This window comes from Monodelphis domestica, chromosome 6 (assembly GCF_027887165.1).
Source record: "Monodelphis domestica isolate mMonDom1 chromosome 6, mMonDom1.pri, whole genome shotgun sequence".
Taxonomy (NCBI): domain Eukaryota; kingdom Metazoa; phylum Chordata; class Mammalia; order Didelphimorphia; family Didelphidae; genus Monodelphis; species Monodelphis domestica.
In genome coordinates this window covers 273,682,421-273,702,508 of record NC_077232.1, presented here as the reverse complement: position 1 = coordinate 273,702,508, position 20,088 = coordinate 273,682,421, and the positions used below count along the sequence as shown (strand labels likewise).

Below are 20,088 nucleotides of genomic sequence, written 5' to 3'. Positions count from 1 at the left end.
GTTGGATTGTGCTATTATAACCTTATATAAAATTAGGCACAAAATGAAATTTTCCCTTTCAGGAATTCAAGTCCTGATTGGCAGAGTGATAAAATTAGAAAAAAAGCAGTGAACTTGGAATCAAAGGTTATGGGATCGACTCCTACCACCACTTAGTAGTCATGTTGCTTTGAGCAAATTGGTTAACCTGAGCTGGTTTCCTTAGTACTTGTACTACTTACTATCTCAAAAAGTGTTGTGAAGATCATTTGAAATATGTGTTTATAAATCTAAAAAGTATGTATAAGTATGAGCTTTTTATGAGGCTTTAATGATAGGGAGTTCATACCTTGTTTGGGAGACCACAATCTTATTTTGTGCCATTCTTTTGACATATCCTTGTCTCACGTATTCCCACTCAGTCTGTCTCTGATGACAGACTTCTCCCCACTTTTGAAATTACAAGTGGATTCTAAGGCCTCCGACAGAAATTAAGAGTTGGGTCACCAAAAGTGTGAGGACACAGGTAAATAGTAGTTTTCTACTTCCTAATAATTATTATGATTTTATAAGTATTTTTAGCTTTTTAGCTAACATTTTGCATACACTTGAAAGTTTTCAGAAAGATTTACATATATTTGTCATCCTTGGAAATGGACCCTGTTGTTATCCTCATTTTACAGATGAGAAAACTATAGCTGAGAAAGATTAAATGACTTACTGTTTTACCCTGCTGTCTTGGAATAGAGATAATATAAGATTGATTTTAATTATTGTTATCTATTTCATTATTACTATTATTTTGATACCTGTCCTTAATTGGTATGGTTGAGAAAATTCGACTAGAATACCCCCTTTTGCAACTTAGTCTTAGAGCCAGGGTTTCTTAACCTAAGGCCCATCAACTTTACTTTTTTAATATTTTGATGACTATTTTGACAAAATTTGTTCCCTTTGTGATTCTATGTATTTTATGCATTAAACACGATAACTCTGAGGAAGTGGGCCTTAGACTTCCTCAGGTTACTTCCAAAGGGGTTCAGGATACACAAAAACGGCGAAGTTTTCCCCTCTTTCAGTTACCTGGGTCACCTGCTGTGACTTGTTTACGTTCACAAACTCGGTGTATATTAGAGGCAAGCAAGATTTGAACTGCAAGGCTCTCTCTGCATAAACTATATCTCTTAAAAATCAAAGATTATTTTAAAATAGTGTTAAATAAAAAGCAAAACTTAAATGAAGCTTTATTTTTTCATAGCAATCATTTGTCACAGTTGTGCTGAGCTAAGTTACGTGTTATTCTGAGATCTTAGTTTACTGCTTCTGTAAAAACTGAACAAATGCCCACTTTTCATTATTTTTTCTAGTGGTAAATGACATACCTTTTAGGCCTGGTCAAAATTTTCTGGGTAGGGAAGGGAGGTGACATGACTACTTCTTTAGCTTAACAGTTACATTTTTTGGTCTCAAGACCCCTTTACACCCTTAAAAATTATTGAGGACCCCAAAGAGCTTTTGATTATGTGACTTCATTAATATTTATTACTCAATACTTATTAGAAATTAAAACTAATAAATTAAAAATTTTAAATTAATTCCATTACAATGTTAACCCTAAATGCTATTTTGGTGAAAAATGAGTATTTTCCAAAACAAAAATAATTAGAAAAAAGGTGATATTTTACCCTTTTCCCCCTCAAAACCCTCTTTACTGGGCAACTTGATACAAAGCAGCTGAATAGTCTATGTCTGTTGCTGCATTTAATCTCTTTTAATATGTTGTTTTGGTTGAAGCATAGGAAGAAAATTTGGCCTCACATTGACATGTAGTTGGAAAAAGAAAGAATATTTATCTTTTTTACATTCTAAAAATTGTTTTTTATTTTATTTTTCAGTCCCTTCCTTCCCTACCCACACTACAGAAGACAACATCTGACAAAATATATAGATTATGTCCTTTATGTTTCCATTTTTCAGTTCATTCTCTGGAGATGACCACTCACAAGTTATTCTTCAAATAATTAAATTTGTAGCTGTTCTCTTGGTTCTACTTGGTACACTATTCATTATCATGTGTAGTTCTTTTTTTAAAAAAGTTAATCTGCTCATCTTTTCTTATTGTACAGTAGTATTCTATCACAATCATATACCATAGGGAGTATTTCAATAAGTATATGTCTTAGAATTATTATGAAAATAGTTTTGAATCCCCCAGATCCCTTGGGAACCCTCAGGGAAACTGAAGACCACACTTTAACTTCTGATAGTTTAGTAGTTTAGTTTAGTTTAGATAGATAGTTTAATTGTACCTTAATAGAAATATTCAGGGAACAAATTTGGAAGATAAATTAACCCAAATAATTTGTGCATATTCAGTCCAACCATAATTTTTACCCCTTACATAACCCAGGAAATGGGCGCTACAAAGTTAGCCCTAGACTTGAAATTTTAATTTTAACAGGTTTTTATTAGTATTTTTGTAGGATTCTAGAAGGGCATTTTAGTTCTTTTAGAATTTTGCAGGATGCCAAGGAAATATTTTTTCTCTCTTTAACTTCCTACTTAAAACTTTGGTCTAGAAGTCTTAAATCACATTAGCAAATCTCTCTGGATCTACAGTCGCTTGGAAAATCTTGTTGAGAGCCCATGCCTGTTTTTTCATGGGATTTGTGAAGTCTGAAGTAGAAGCAGTGACGTGGATGTGTACTCATCTTGTCACAGATCTCTGTCTTGTTCAGAATATTAAGGAAGAGGGAAGAATGAGCAACCAGCCATTCAAAATTGAGCAAGTCAGCATTAGTGTGAACCAGCATTTGCTGAATGTCTGTTTCATGTAGATTACTGTATTAGGGCTAGAAATGAGATAGGGCCTGATGAATTAATTAGAAACTTGGAGTATAGTTGAGAAAGACAAAACAACACATGCCTATGAAATAAATTATTAATGATTATGAAACAAACCATCATGTCACTAAGGTACAAAATGATTCAATATGAAAGCCATTTGTAATGTATTTAAATTAGGAGTCAGGACCTACCTACAGCATAGAATTGTTACACCAGGTGTTTTTTATTTATATGGTTCTTTAAGGGGATTTTAATTTGTGTAATAATGAACTATCATAATTGGATACAATGTGTTATGACTTATAGAAAATTATCAGGAGTCTTAGAATAAGCAAGAACACAAAGCAGACTTCTTGTGAGACAAGTCGTTTATAAAATAAATCCGACTAAACAAGTTGACTCAGGATTGCCCTTCCCCACCCCCCAATATCTAACAATGGTTTCATATATTTGAAGTTTGAAGAAGTGCTAACAGAATGTAAAGCTCCCTTGAAGGAAAGAACAAATTAGTTTTCATGCCTTTATTCCCAGTGCCTGATGTATTGAAAACATTTGTTGTTTGATAGTTATATACTTAGCACTTAATTGAGAAAAGGACCAGCATCTTTGTTTTTATTTTATTTTATTTTTTATTGTTTCGTTTTATTTTTACAGACAGGTTCGAGGAGAGAACATCCTCAGATAAGAATGTAGACCCACTTTCTGCTTCACAGAACCATCCTCCAGAAGATCCTTTTGGTTCTGTACCTTTCATTTCTCACCCAGGCAAGTTATGGATGTAACCATATCACTACCACTCAAAAACAAATAAGTAATAAATTCATTGTACTAAAGCCGTTTAAATAGCTAAATATTTGAAAGTACAAATTAGAAGGTGTGTTTGAACCTAAGAGAAGCCAACTTTTTTTTTTTCCTTTTGGGCAGTCTCTGTTTCAAATTAATCATTCAATTTTTACTCATCTTTTATTTTAAGTTTCTATGTTTGCTCACACTAATTTTCTGTGTTTGCTCACACATCTCTCTCTTGTATGTTAAATGTTGTTTGAAATTTGAATATTTGGGAAGTAGCAGTACTTTTATCTTACACATCAGCATATTCCAAAAATCATTACTTTCTTCTTTATTTCACAGACATAAAAGGTATTCTATAAATATTTGTTGAATTAATAATTGTCCAGTAAGCAATTTTGAAGGTAGAATTGCTCATCCTCCACAAACTATTTCTTAATATTACCGATAAAATATAAATTAGTTAAGGAAAATCCTCTGATTGCTAGAAACAGTGGCTATATTTTGCCTAATAAATCCAAATGAACATATTCAGACTATTCAATGTCTTGGGCTCCTAATAAGGACAGAGACTGAACTCATTATTTCAGTGCTTGTAGAGAGTTTACCTAGGTGAGAAAAAGCAATTGTCCAGTGTAGGTCAGTACTTTTTTTTGCAACTTGTCATTTTAGAGAGTTGTCTTGAATGCTAAGAGGCTATGATTTGCCCAGAGTTAGTTAAATAGCCAGACTATCAGAGACAGGACTTGAACACAAGTATTCCTGTGTTTGAGGATGGCTCTTTTATCAACATATTGTTTAAGTGTGTGTGTCTGTGTGTGTGTGAGTGAGTATGTATTTGAGTACAGTGAGGAGTGTTGTTGCATTTATTACTCTTTGAATCCTTGGGACCATCTATTATAGAAAATAATACTATTGCCCTATTATTTATCCCTTTTGGAGAATTGCTAAAAACATTGCTTTCTTTTCCCCTTTCCTCAAAGTTAGCTTTCTGCATTGATGATAAAATTAGTGTCAGAATATCAACAGGGGAAAAATTTATACTGTTAATTTACATCTCCATGAATACCATTGTTCTGGGAGGCATGGAATGGGTAAGAGAGTACATTCTTTTTCACTCAAAATAAATAGTTATAAGATCATAGCTCTGTAGCCTTAAATGCCGAGTGCTCATAATACCATTAGAAGTGCTTAGACTTTTACCCCTCCCTGTACATCAGATGAGCTACTCCAACCTTTTTTGCTTTGCCAGCATCACAAGCAGCTAGTTTTAGAGACTTGGTTTATTAATAACTTCCTTAATCTTAGTCCCTTACTTTGGAGACACCCCTCATCTCGCATTTATCCTGTATACATCTTGTTTGTACATAGTTGTTTGTGTGTTGTCTTCTCCTATGGATTGTGAGCTCCTTGAGGGCAGGAGCTAATTTTTCCCCCCTTTTTGAATCTCTAGTATATGTTTAACTCAGTGCCTGGCACATAGTAAGCATGTAATAAATAGTAGCTGACTGACTTTTAGTGTAGTCTGGGAATGGGCAGCTAGGAAGCACAGTAGAAAGAGAAACAGGCCTAGAACTGGGAGGACCTGAGATCAAATGTGACCTCAGGTACTTCTAGCTGTATGACCGTGGGCAAGTCTCTTAACCTCGATTGTCTAGACTTTACAACTCTACTATATTAGAACTGATACTAAGACAGAAGGTAAATTTTAAAGAAAAATGAAATAAAAAAGCCTGGGGAAATAAAGAATAGTTTTAGGGTTCTGAAAAACCCAAGAAATTACCCTTTTTCCCAAGACATAGGGCTTTTTGAAAAAGTTTCTTTAATTTTGTTCATTTAAAATTGGTAAGTAGTTTAATGAATAATGGTGAATGGCTTCTGGAAGTTACGTGTTTTAGAACCTATTTAAGAATTTATCCCTTGTTCTATATCAAAAACCTTCCTAGACAATATGATATAACAATAGTCTAGTTTTGAGGTGGAAAAAAAAGTTGATCAGGAACATCTGTGCTACTTGGTACCATACACATGTATCAGAGATGCTTCCCTCTAATCTTGAGGTGAATACTTTGTATAGAAGTGTATAGAAAGAAATAATGGGAAAAGCAGTATACTACTGCTGAATCATGATACTGACTATTGGACCTGAATTGAAGTTTTTTTAGATGATTATTCTGGTGATTTTTAATTTCCATGTAGATAATTACTGAAGTTTAGTAGCTTTTGATATATATTGTCAGAAGTAGCATTTTGATTTTTTATATTACCTTTCTCTGAATTGGATAGTTTCCTCAGAACAGTATAACTCCAAAAGTGTGAGGATCAGGCATCATGCATATGTTGTCTCTCCAGATCTTTTATATTCAAGAGTGGTAGATTTTTTAGCACCTTCTCTAGTATCTGAGAATAGAATATTAGGCACTGCAAGTCAGTCAAGACACCTATATTTAGTACTTATTCTGTGTTGGGCACTGTGCTAAACTCTGGGAATACAAATATAAGTAAAACCAAAAATAGTTCCTGCCATGGGGAAAGGAAAAAAAAAAGCCAGGGGAGACAGGAGAGGGAGGAATAAAAGTAACGGTGGTGTGATAGAGAAGTTTGTATTGAAGCTTGGTGAGAAATGAGAAGATGCATGACCTAGAACTCTATATATAAGTCTATAGAAAGGCTTCATTTCATCACCTCCCTCAGTGTCTGGACTGTTCTGTTCTGAGTTTAAGGCACTATGCTAATTGTTAGTCACAGCTCCTGCCTTTGTACCTTTCAAGATTCCCATCCTAGAGCTCTCTTGAGAGCCTTTTTAAAGAGTGCACCTCAAGTTTGCTGGCCTAGGACAGGGTGATTTTTGTGTGTACTTCAATCACTTTACTGAAAAGTCCTCCTTTTCTATGGCCTGTGGGCTTCTGGCTGACTTTTTGTGCAGTTTGGGGGTAGAAGAAATAATTTACTGTAGTTTCTCATCGGGTCTTTTGGTCATTATTTGGTTTGATAAGAACATAAGAGTTTTGCTCGGAAAGGTATATGGCAGTTAGGTAGCCTCATATACAGGAAGCAAGAAACTGCCCCCCCCCCACCCCATCCCTCCTGATCATAGTGAATAATCCTCATGATAAAGTGCTGGAGTCTTTTTGCTAGTATTTAAAATTTTTGCATCTATGTTCATTAAGGAGATTGATCTGTAGTTTTCTTTCTCAATTTTTAGTCTGCCTGGCTTTGTGTCATAAAAGGAATTTGATAAAAACAACTTTGCTTATTTTCTCAAATAGTTTATATTAGTATTAGAATTAGTTTTTCTTTAAATGCTTGATAGAATTCACTTGTGAATCCATCTGGTCCTGGGGATTTTTTCTTAGGGAGTTCCTTGATGGCTTGTTCAATTTCTTTTTCTTAGATGGATCTAGGAAATTATATTTTTGTAGGTAATCACCCATTTCACCTAGATTGTCATATTTATTACCATGTAGTTGGGCTAAATTGTTCCTCTTCATTAGTGGTGAGGTTGCCCTTTACATCTTGATACTGTTCATTTGATTTTCTTTTTTCTTTTTTTATTAGATTAACTAATATTTTACATATTTCATGTTTTGTTTAAAGTACCAGCTCCTAGTCGTATTGATTAGTTCAAAAGTTCTTTTACTTTCAATTTTATTATTTTCTCTTTTGATTTTTAGGACTTCCAGTTTAGTTTTTATCTGAGGATTTTTAATTTATTCCCTTTCTATTTTTTAAGTTGCATGCCCAATTCATTGACCTCTCCCCTCCCTGATTTGTTGATATATGTATGCCCTCAGGAATATAAATTTCCTCTGAGTACTGCTTTGGCTGCATACCATAGATTTTGATAAATTGTTTCCTCATTGTCATTCTCTTCAATGAAATAAATGTTTCTTTGATTTGTTCTTTGACTCTCCAGTTTTGAAGAATTAGATTATTTAATTTTGAATTTGAAGTCAGGTCTTTTCTTTAGGAATACTTGGAAGTCTTGGAAGGTATTTTTAGCTATGTGATATTTTTTACCTCCTTCCTATATTTTCCACTTTAATAGCTCTGCTATTAAAGCTATAACATTGCTATAAATAAAGCTACTTACATCTTACTGACTCATAGTTTAACATTAATTTTTATAAATGGCGACCACAACAATTCTTATATAACATTTTTGTCAGACCAAATTTTTTTAAGTATTACATTTGGCCACCCAATTTTAATTATTGCAATTTGATGAAGCTTTTTAAACTTAGACCTATTTTGCTTTTTAAGTTCTTTTTCCAATTTTCTTCAGCCCTTCTTAATTTTTTTTAATGGTGTTTTGAGTTCTTCCAAAGCCTGTGTCCAATTTGCTGGAGTTCCTGCATATTTACTTGGTGTTCCTTGGTCTTCCTCTATTCCATTTGCTCTTTGTTCATTAGAAGTTGTCAATTGCAATTTCTTTTTCTGTTGTTTACTCATATTTTTCCTTTCTCCCCTCCTTTCTCTGCTATATCTGTGGGTTTGGGCTATTCTGTCCTGAAGGGGCTTCTTCTCTGCTCTGCTGATTAACTGGATTAGGCTGATGGAGCTGACCTGTTATATTAATGAGCCCTGAGGCCAGATCTTCTCCAGCTGCCTTTAGAAGGTGAAGGTGAAGGTGTGGAGGCTGAAGGTAGTTACCCATTTCCTTCGCTCTACTCCTTTCTGCCAGCCACTTCCCTGCTAGCTGCCAGGTCAGAGCCCTGAGCTTCCTGTAGTAGTACCAAGGTACTCTGTCATGGTTGCAGCCTTTGCCCTGGGATCCCAGTCAGCCAGATTCTTACCATAGGTCTCAGTGTAGTAGGTAGGAGAAGGGTGTTGGAGATTGAGCTTCCCTGCCCTCTTGAAGACTTTTTATCTGCACAATTGCTAGACTGGATTAAGCTAGCGAAGTTGACCTGCCAAGCTGGATGTGCTCTGAAGCAAAAACTTCCAGAGGCAAAGGCCCAAAATGGAGGAGTAGTGGCTGAAGGCTGAGACCAGGTTGCCCTTCTCTGCTTCTCTCCTCCACCTGCCTCTCTGCCAGGTGTGGTAAGAGTCCTGTGCCTTGAGTAGCTATGGTAGCAAGGCACTCCCTGTGGCCTGGAGCCTTCTCGTTGAAATCCCACCAATCCCCTGAGTTTCAGCACAGTAGATGGGGGAAGGGTACTGGGACCTTCCTTCTTTCTTTTTTTTTTTCTTAAACATGAGAATTCAACCTTCTCTGTGTACCTTTTAAGTTGAATCAAGGAGGGTCCCCTGGTCCTGTCCTGTATTTGGTTTTGGGTCCCCCTCAAAGCGCTTTGTTTTTGATTGGTGTGGAAGGGTTTTACTGAGAACTTGACTGTTGCTGCTTCTAAGCTGTCATCTTGACCCTGCCTCCCTCTTTACACTTTTGAATCTGATGACCTTCCCTGCTCAAAGAACTTTTGTTTATGTAGGTTATATCATTTACCCCATTCGGAGAATCATGAAAATAGTTTTGACATTGCAGGTCCTGTGGTAAATATTGATAGTAGGAGAATTATGGTAATGGGGAAATGTTATAGAGGTAATACCAGGAAGCAAGCCAGGGAAAAAGACTGTATCTTGAGCCCCTCCTCCTACACTACTTCCTGTTCCCTTTCAACTGTCTTAGAAATGTTCTTCTCAGAGATGGTAAGCTTGAAGATTTCCCCTAATAACCAAATCCCACAATCAAATCCTTTAACTAAGAGGTCTTTTATTCTTTTGGGTAGAGGAAGTAAGGAGATGGGAGGGGTGAGAGGAAAATAGGTCTCCCTAAATTTTCTAAGTTATCCTGTTGATTGAAGATTTCAAGATACATTCAAATTCAGGAAACAAAGTTATCTTTCCCAAGGGAGATGTGACAGCAATGCTGACAGGTTTCTTCTGGGCTAAAACCCAAAAGTCTTTCCAGCATACAGTCTTATGGATAAGGCAATAGCTAGAGACAGAGTCTATTTATCCACCTTTTGGTCCAACAGCCAGAGAAGGAAGAACTCCTTTAGCCAGCCCAAGCTGCTTAACTGCTTTTCTCAAGTTCCAAATTCATTTCCTGAATGATCTATCTATATTTTCCCAAAGTTCCATGGGACTTTTTCTCCTCATCTTAGTTGATTGGCATTTCACACAGTTCTGAGCTCGTCTTCTCTTTGCAGATGCATTTGTCACTTCTCAAAATCTTCATTTATAGTCCCCTGAAAGGGTCTCTAGGATCATGCTTTGAGAACTACTGTTCTATACTTTAAAAACCTATGACATCAGCTCCCTCCTAGGTTTAACTTTCATCTACCAATCACATCAGAAACTTTTCTCCAGGACTGCCCATTCTTTAATTCTCATTTTCTTTGATTAGATTATATCTTTTGAGTTACTTAACACTTGTTTGTTAAGTTTACCTTTTGTTAGTTACTTAACCTTTTTGTGATTAATTTACCCTTTATAGTTACTTAACACCTTTTTTGTATTAAGATCTAAAAATAGACTTAACTTAAAGTTCTAGCTTCACTATAAAGTAAGAACTAAGTACCTTCATTGTTCAACCAGGAGATTACAATTCTATCTTCACCATAAAGTAAGATCTAAGTAGGGTGGAGTAATCTAAATTTCATAATAGCCAATCAAATGTGAAGCCTGATTGATTATAAAATGGTTCTAATCTGTTTTGTCCTTTCTTCTTTAAAATTTAAAACTTAATTTTTGCCTTTTGTTTTTTAACATCATGATAATTTTCCAGCATGCATCTCTGAACTCTATTGGGTCCTTCCTCATTGCAAAGCAAAAGCTAAGCAGAATCCAGTTGACATTTTAGTAGCATCTGCAGCATTGTGTACTTGTAAGCCCTTCAGTGTATGCCTGGCATCTAGCATGACACACAATAGGCAATTAGAGAGGTCTGAAAGAGTTGCCTTGGGAGCAAGAGTTAGCTATTCCCAACCACTGAGTGTTTGTGGCTTCTTATGTAACATTGGTTAAAGAGTGTGTGTGTGTGGGGGGGGGGGTGTGTGTGTAAAAGAATGAAATGCATTCTAAAAAGAAAATCTCAAGTGTAAATTATTGTTTAAAATGATGGCTTTATACCTGCTATGAATTATTATACCTGGGAGTGATACAATACTTATATACTTGGAAAACTCTGAGATTTAATAAATTCATATATTTTATTTATCCTTTTAAAATTTTTGCCTGGTATATTTGATTAATTAACAAGCACACTCCAAATTAAACATTGTTGTCGTTTGATTATCTACTAACAAAAAGCAGCAATTTAAGGACAGCTAGGTGGTCCAGTGGTTAAAGCACTAGCCCTGGAGTCAGGAATAACTAAGATGAAGTTGATCTCAAACACTTGATAGCTGTGTGACCCTGGGCAAGTCACTAAATTCCTGTCTGCCTCAGTTTCTTCCTTTGTAAAATGGGGCTAATAATAGCATTTACCTTCCAGAGTTGTGAGGATCAAATGATAGAATTTTAAAGCTCTTAGCATAGTGTATTCTAGGACATAGTAGACTGTTATATAAGTTAACTAGTAAAAATAATGATGTTGGTGGAAAATAATGCCATGTTTCCAACATGATTTGTTGACCAGTACTATAACAGGTGTTTGTATTTTGTATCAATATTGGGATTTAACTTGTAGCTATTGCTGACTTAATATATATGTAGCATATCATTTTTGCATAATTTTAGGGGACAAGGAGAATTTAAAATTAATAAATTTTGAAAAGGAAAAAATGGTAATCTATTTAGGCACTGAACTGATCTTTTACTATATTTAATGAATGCTCAGCTAAAACCTATATACCTTTTCAAATATAAGGCTTTAATATGCTATGTATCTAAGAGCACTCTGTATATGTATGCATGTATACATATATGTAGAGGGAATGTCTATATTCATGGCTAGTAAGTTCATTTGCTGAGTACTATACTAATGAAGTCAAGGTCAGGTTGGGTCATCATGTAGATTTGCTATATTTTGTGATGCCCTTAGCCCTATCCAATTGTCTAAAAATATTTTTCTTTTTGTTTATAAAATGAAAAATCAAATTTTAGGGTACCAGTCCATCTAGTATAAGGGAGAAAAAGATTATATCCTCTCAGTGAAGGCTCAGTTGTACTTTCTTTGGGCATAAGGTATAACACATTGAAATATATATATGTGTGTAAACCTGTACACAGATTACAACTACAAATATAAATTATATCCTATAAAATGTTGAAAGCTACATAGTTTGATATACATTTACTTGATACATACTTTGGACACAATTAAATGCTATTAATCACATCACTTAAATGATGTAGCATCAATGTAATTCTGCTAAGTAAGATAATCTTTTCCTGCTCCCCCAAAATGACTGGCATGAAAAATGTTCAAATGCTTGTTCCCTATAGAATTTCATGCTTAATGTGAATGTTTGTATGCATTTGAAATGCTTTATTAATTTTTCTTTGGACCTGCAGGTTCTCCTGAAAAGAAGGTTGACCATTCATCTAGCAGTCAAGAATATAGCATAGGTAATTCCATCAAAGATTTCAATACAAACCAGGTATCAAAAGGTGACCAGAATGGAAGAAAAAGTGAAACTTCTACAAGGGGACATATTCAGAAGAGGAGTGATGAATCTGAGAGTGATTTTGAATCAGATCCCCCATCTCCTAAGAGTAGTGATGATGAGGAACATGAAGATGAAGACATTCTTCAGGGAGAACAAGGAGATTTCAATGATGATGACACTGAACCAGAGAATTTGGGCCATAGGCCTCTTCTCATGGATTCTGAGGATGATGAAGAAGAAGAAAAACACAGTTCTGATTCAGATTGTGACCATACCAAAGCAAAATATGCAGAAGTGAACCCTCTTCATAGCTACAAAGACAGAATTGTGAGTAGCCATGCCAGAGGTCCTGGCATAACCCACCCCAGCCCAACACAGTTACCTTCTGCTCTGGGAAGAGTAACCCCCATACAGGAATTTGATGTCTTTGGCTCTGTCCCCTTCTTTGCACTTCATGCTCAGCAGCCACAGCACAAAGGGACAAATGAAAAAAACTTGTCTGTACAGACTGTTTTTCAAAATGTGGCAATAGAGCAGGATGACTTTGATGTATTCACAAAGGCGCCCTTCAGCAAGAAGGCAACATTACAGGACTGCTGTGGGGCAAGGTCTGAGGCACAGACTCTTCCCACATGCCCTAAAAGTGTAGACATATTTGGCTGTACCCCCTTTCAACCTTTGCCCACATCCACACATGAAAGCGAAAGCAAGGAGGACCTTTTTGGGCTTGTGCCTTTTGAGGAGATAGCTGGGTGTCAGCAGCAGCAAAAAGCAAAACAGCGGAACCTGCAGAAACTCTCCTCCCGCCAAAGGCGCATAAAGCAGGAGGTATCAAAAAGTAATGGGAAACGACATCATGGGACCCCAACTAGCACAAAGAAGACTGCCAAGCCCACTTACCGGACACCAGAGAGGGCCCGCAGGCACAAAAAAGTAGGTCGGAGAGACTCTCAGAGTAGCAATGAATTTTTAACTATCTCAGACTCCAAGGAAAACATCAGTGTGGCACTGACTGATAGTAAAGACAGAGGGAGTTCCCTGCAATCTGAAGAGAACCTTTTGGATCCTTTTGGTGCCAAACCCTTCCATCCACCAGACTTGATACGGCACCCCTCCCATCAAGGCCTGAGTGATAACCGTGGGGACCACAGTACGGCATTGCCTGGGAGACCGAGGCAGAGCTCATTACATGGGTCTTTTCATAGTGTAGAGGGATTGAAAATGGATGACTTTGGTGCAGTGCCCTTCACAGAATTGGTGATACAAAGTATCACACCACAGCAGTCTCCACAGTCCCAGCAAGGAGAGTTAGATCCATTTGGTGCTGCTCCATTTCCTTCTAAGCAGTAGATGCTTCTAACAAACTTTTTTCATTGACTCCAATTTTTTAAAAAATAAAGTTTGTTTTATGAATTTCCAAGAAGATAATTTGTATAGCTCTTTGTACCACTCATTACTGCAGGTCAATTAGAATAAATTTAAAGTTATTTGATTTTGTATAAACCAAATGGAAGAGGAAGTATTTCAACAGGGTAGTAACTTGGGGCCCTCTGAATGTGGAGGTGTCTTCTGAAGAGGAGAAAGTGGAGTAGATATGAGCCCTAAAAGTCATTTTTAGCTGCTAATTTTATGGCACAGAAATGAAGGTTATTTCACTAAAACAGTGATTAGAGCCTTTGAGGATAAAAATTAACTTCTGCACTTTGTGCTGCTTTTCCAATCCTGTGCCAATAAAGGAGGATGGAAAAAAGGTTTAACATTTTATATGTAATAAGAAGGTGACTCTTGGATACACAACTCTGGCTCAGTAAGAATCCAACATTAGGAATTCAATGGACACCCAGGCTGAGTCAAAACAAATTAAATTCTGAAACAATTAGATAATTGTAGGTTTTTGTGTAGAACTCATTGGCTTCAGATCTTGTACATGCAGAGCCAGAGGTGACTGACTTGTGCCTGACATCTTTTATTCTTTACAGTAAGTGCCATTAATATATTTAAGAATTACACAAATGCCTAAAATGGAAACTAAAGATAAGTTGGTTTTGAAGAAAATTTTTAAAAGCATGAATGTAGGAAAACTGAATAGCAGGGAAACTGCCAGCATAATCAGCACTTTTGAAAATATTCATGAATTATGACAGGCTGATTTAGCCAGTGCTTCAGATGCCCCCAGAAAAGAGCAAAATGTTGGTATAACTAGGAGTGAGGACAAACAAAACAGAATTATGTAGACATTTTATTCTATGAAAAATTAGGGCATGTAGCTAAAATAATTTCATTTCATGAATAATTTCTTTGCAGAAATTGTATATGTAAATCATGTTATATTTAACATTGTCAAATTACTATCATTTATTGTTGCTCATGTGAAAATTACTTTAGTTTTAGAAGGTAATGTTTGCCAAGTGCACCAAGGTTATGTGCATGTAACACCAGTTAATAGACAGGTACAACAGAGCAGCAAATTACAGGTGATTATCAAAAATTTGGTCCTACTTAATCAGGCAACTTCATAGTATACCACAAAGCCTTACAGGCAGGACCCTAAACCTGCAACAAGTACCTCCATGTCAGTTAAAGTACCTCTTTTCCAAAAGATGCACAAAGTTCTACTAAAAGGTTAACATGAAGCATTAGGCACTGAGCTTAATTTGGGTCAACCCACTTTTAGTGAAAAGATCTTAGTTACCAAATTATTTTCTCTGTACTATATATCCTGCTTGGAAACTTGAAATGTTCACAGAAATTTTCATCATGTCTGTAAGGTAGAAATTACAAATGTGAATGACTGATTATCTATGTGAAAGTAAATATGTACACGTATCTCTGATGTTCTCACTACTTTTCTTTTCCTCATTGTCAAAATGGATGAAAACAATTTAAGACTATTTAAAAGGCTCTTTCCTGACATAGCAACAATTAGACATTTCTAGACATTTTCAAGATATCCCCAAAAGGGAAATCAGTTACTATTCTTCTTCATTGTTTTACTGTTATTTTAAATTCAACTCTTTTGGAGTCCTCTGAATGCATTTCTATTAGCCATCCAGTTAAGCCTTTTTGGCAGTAGAGCCCCATTGGGTTATCTTAATTTAAAGTTTTCATGGAAAGAAGTCAGCTAACTTTGGAAAGAAACTGTGTGTGTGTGTGTGTTTGTGTGTGTGTGTGTAAAATTTAATTACATATCTATTCCATTCTTCCTATTTTCTAGAAAATGCTAAATCATATTCAAAGCTGTGCTAAGGTTAATATACAGAATTATTTGTAGGATGGTAGCAAGCTAGTATTCTCACTTACTGCTTTGACTTAGAACTGAACATGGTTGCTATTAGTTTATCATTTGTTTTTTCTTTGTGCCAAAGGCAAATATGTTTGTACCTTTTTAAAAAAACAAAACAAAATTCTCAGGTTAATTAGAAGAATTAACTGTTTAAGTGGATGTCAGCTAAAAAGAAAAGATACCGAAATTACTTAAAAGTGAAAAGAATTATATTCAACAAATTAAAAACCCACTATATCGGTGGTAAGGCATTAATGCCAGACACTGGGATATAAAGTTAGGACACAATTTGCATGGGGATTACAGTCAAATGGGGGAGAAAGATGTACACTATTATATGTAGATATTATTGTTGAGATAGTGGGTAGAGAGGTGCAAGAATTAACTTTTACGTGGCAAACTCAAGTTATGCTAGATAACCAGAAAATGCCAGGCCAAATACCTACATAGTTCCATATACATAGATGTATACCTATATGTTGGTTGAGGTTTCAAAAGAGCATCCATCTTCTATGATAGCCTTAAGTTTTTGGCTCCTGAGTATATGCCAGAATTTGTTACATTATTAACTTCTGAGAAGGGAGATGTGCATGTCCTTAGTAATTCTAAATAGACTCTATAGCATGAGCAAATTTGGCATCATCTCTAATTTTTAGGTCCTATTTACCTGTTTTTTTTTTAGTATGGAAACACTTTCATTGAGGTACTAAAAGCCTCTTACATTTGCCATGTTGTATAAATGATAACTATGTTGAAAGGTCATATAGACAACATAGCACATATGTCAGAACTTTTTATGATAGACTTTTTCTCTTTTTGAAGGTAACTACTAAATAAAATCTGGCCTATTAATCAGGGGACTTCAGAGCTATGGCAAGTTCTCTAGATGCTGAGCCATTTTCCAAGGACAGATGAGCCACTTATCTCTCTTCTCATATTCTTGTTACTCTGTCCCTTAGAAAAGGGCCTAAGTGCAGATTACCCCAGTATGCAAAGTCCACATTAACATATAAGGTAGTTGCTTTAAACAATTTTCTGTTAATTCAAGGAGTTCCCACATGGAATTTTATCTGATAAAATCACAGGTTCTGGAGTTATTCCAACCTTGGTTGGAACTTCAGAAGATTTACTTTTTCTTAGGCTTTTCACTTCTTTGCTCTCTTGTACCCCTTTAGTGATTAAGAAAATAGTTTTAACTCCAAATTTTAGTTCTTTTTAGCAATACTGAAGGATAAAGAAGGCAGTCTTTTTTTAAACTGACAAATTCCGCTAGTCAGTTCTTTAATAGCTTTAATAAAAGTTGCCTGTTATGGTTATTTTTTAAAAACTGACCCATTTACCTAGTTGTCTATTTTAATGTGTGCCATTTTTCCTATAAAACCAACCTGGCACAGTAGATAGAAAGCCTATCTTAGAATCAAGAACTGGATTTCCATTCTCCTTCACATAACTGATTTTTGGCAATAAATAGGCAAGTCCCCTAATTTCCCATTGTTTTCAGGTAACTCACTTTAGACTATATTTTGCCTAACAGTTGATGATTTGTTCCTTACTGAGAATTCCCTAATAATAGATCTTGACCTCACTCCCCAAACTTGTTTTCATATTAAAATGAATTTATTGAAGTAACTTGATGGGATCAAATAGATTATATATATTTGCTCAGTTAACAAAAATTGACTTGTTTGTTGGTTGTGCATTCAGGTAAATAAAAAGATGTAGATGCTGGGAATGATCAAAATTTGAAATGAGTATAGTGTTACTGTTCACTGACATCAGTAAGGAAACACTGCAGCTTTCTTCCTCTCCCTCCTCCCCTCCCTCCCTTCACCTTTATGTGTATGTATGTATGTTTGTGTGTGTGTGTGTGTGTATAATATTGTTACCATATCTGGTGGAAACAAGTGGATGCAATAGTAGTCATATCTCATTTGACAGTGATTATTAAGTGACCCGTCATCCTTAAATAGAAAATTGTTAAAGAGCTTGCTCTTTATTTAAATGCTCATTAGGACTTGCAGATCTCAGCCACTCTGCTGACTTTTCTCTTCTGAGATACTAAATATTGCTCATTGGCACTGGGTATCACAAAGGTTCAATGGCACTAGAATCCCCTGGTCTGTTTTAACGGTGAGCAAAAATACTAGCTTTGAGGGATCCGGGGTGTATAATGCACATATACGTGTTGTGGTGGTGACCTTTTCATTTCCACACTGTTTTTGTTGTGATTGTAAAACTCCCCTTAATGGAAGTACTTTTTTCACTTATTCAGATCCAGGTATTGAGATGACACATCTACTGTGAGAATGAGATGACATGTTTACTGTGAGAACACAACTGATAGTTTATCTGAAAATTTTTATACTCACATATTTATAAACATATACACATACACATGCATGCACATATCATTTTACTACTGTAGAGTTAATGTGAATTTTTTAAAAATGTCATTGCAACAACAATCATTTTCATCTGACTAGGAATCAGTTCCTAGTGAGTGAGTGAGCAAAAGCCACTAAATTGAAAAGCAGGATGCAATGCAAAGGGATTAATGTTAGGTATGTTTTTTTGGTTTTGTTTTAAGTACTGCTACTTTTGAATGAAAGAAAAATAAACAAATGTTTCTAATACAAAGTTGTTTCTGTGATTGAAATGCCATTAAATAGGAAACTGTTCAAAAGTTATTTGAAAATTGTTGCCCAGCTGCTTTAAGTGCACTTTCTTTTATGATGTGACCTTTTGTGTTGTTAAAACTTGAAATTCCTGGAGAATTTTTTGTGTATCACTAAATGACTTTGACTTCTAGACAAAACTGATAGATGTGTATGGAATGGAAAAGCATTTTTTAAGTGCTCACAATGTGCCAACCACTGTACTATACATTAGGAATACAAAGAGAAGGAGCAGCTCCCATTCTAATTAGGCAAGATAACCTATTCAAGAAGTTTTAGCTGCTAGGTAGGAGGACCCCAGTGGCAAGTTAAATGGCAACATCCATAGACCCAGAGGGCAGGATGGCAACTAGGGAACAAGTAGACAGTAAGACATTAAGGTCACCATCTTTACAGTATTTGTCTTTATACTACTTGTGATTTATTATAAAATACACATGCCAAAGTATGTCAATTATCAGATATAACTGGGAAATAAGGCTCATGATCAGTTTTTCACTAGGCACTAAATGAAAAAGTTTACTACATAATGTCTTAATTGCTTGCCAACATGACTTTCATTTTATTTGAAATAAAATACTTTTCTAATTGTATTTATCATACTTGATGAATAATATTCTATTTACTTTTAATACAATAAATTTCAACTGGATTCTGTATTCCACATAAATAACCAATGATTAGTGTTTTTGACTGAGTTCATTAAAAGATTTTCTATGTAAACTTTGAGGAATTATGAAAAACTTGGATTTTCTGACAATTCCAGGGTATTCTTGCTTTGCTAGTACTGTTTAATTGATGTTCATAATGATGATGAAGTACAAGTTCTGAAGTGACTTCTGAATCAAAGATTAAACAGTATTCTGTATAACTTCAGTTTTCAGCTTATTTGAAAATTGGCAAATCGTGATATATGAATTAACCAGAATTTAATCAAGACCTAATGACTATGCCAGAATCTTATTTATATTAAAGGTAAGGTGTCTGCTAATTTTGTGTTTGTTTTAAATCTTGAAACTTTATAATCAAACTACAGGTGATTTTCATACTGGTTACTTATAAATTACTTACTATTTTGTTCAGAACAAGGGCCTTTTGCAATTATTTTTTCTTACAATAGTTATTTAATTAGACCATCATGTTACTCAAGTGATAATAGTTTAAAGTTTAGGCAAGGTTATTAGGTTGGTAGGTCAGGACAGTGCTATGGATATTGAATGTTAGCCAAGATAGTTTCTTATTGTATATTTGTAGACTAGATAATGGTTTATAAGGTCGATTCATGTTAATAGACCGAATCAACAGTGTATTGATAACTAACTTGGTTAGTTCTGAGCCTATTTTTTAAAAAAACATTTTTAGCCAATAACCTAGAATAATAGCTCTCGAAGTATGGTCTGAGATCCTCTGGGTCTGTCAAAAGTATTTTAAAAATACCAATCTGTTCTTATTTCAAATAGTGATAAAAATCAGTATAACCCCAAATATTAAAAAAAAAAAACTAAATGAGAAGTCTTACTTTTTAAGAGGGGGGGGGGGAGGAAAAGAAAATGGATCTTTGTCTCCAATGAATAATGTTTGGAAATGACCAAATAAAATAATGTTTAAAAAAATACTGAAGAAAATAATACCTCAAAGAGTAGAATTGGCCAAATAAAGAGGTTTAAAAAAAGTGTAAATGGTTCCTGAAACCAAAAAGTTTGAGAAATGTTGACTTAGATGAAGGGGGTAGTAAAAAGTTAGGAGGGATTAAGTATATTAAATTAGAAAATCTGAATTGAGCTAGAACCATAGGCACAAGCTAGTAAGGCAAAATTTAATAAGATGAAGACTGGAACTGTGATTATATTGGTACATGCAACTCAGATAAGGAAAAGTTCTTTTAAAACTTAAAAGTCTCACGTTACAGAGGTGGGACTTCAACCCACATTTTCTCTCTTTCCCTACAAGGCCACACTGG

The 20,088-nt window shown here is 35.2% G+C and overlaps 1 protein-coding gene across 3 annotated transcripts in view; it reads left to right on the top strand.

The window, feature by feature from the left end:
- BMP2K (BMP2 inducible kinase) overlaps positions 1 to 18,090 on the top strand; it is a 121,467-nt gene extending 103,377 nt beyond the window's left edge. For 2 of the 3 annotated variants that reach the window (XM_001371902.5, XM_056803240.1), the window contains 2 exons: positions 3,481 to 3,591; positions 12,076 to 18,090. In XM_001371902.5, the coding sequence (XP_001371939.2) occupies positions 3,481 to 3,591; positions 12,076 to 13,520 (1,556 nt within the window). In that variant the 3' untranslated portion in view covers positions 13,521 to 18,090. The remainder of the gene's footprint in view (positions 1 to 3,480; positions 3,592 to 12,075) is intronic. The other variant, XM_007495963.3, reaches the window with a different exon arrangement.
- Positions 18,091 to 20,088: the final 1,998 nt, after the last annotated feature.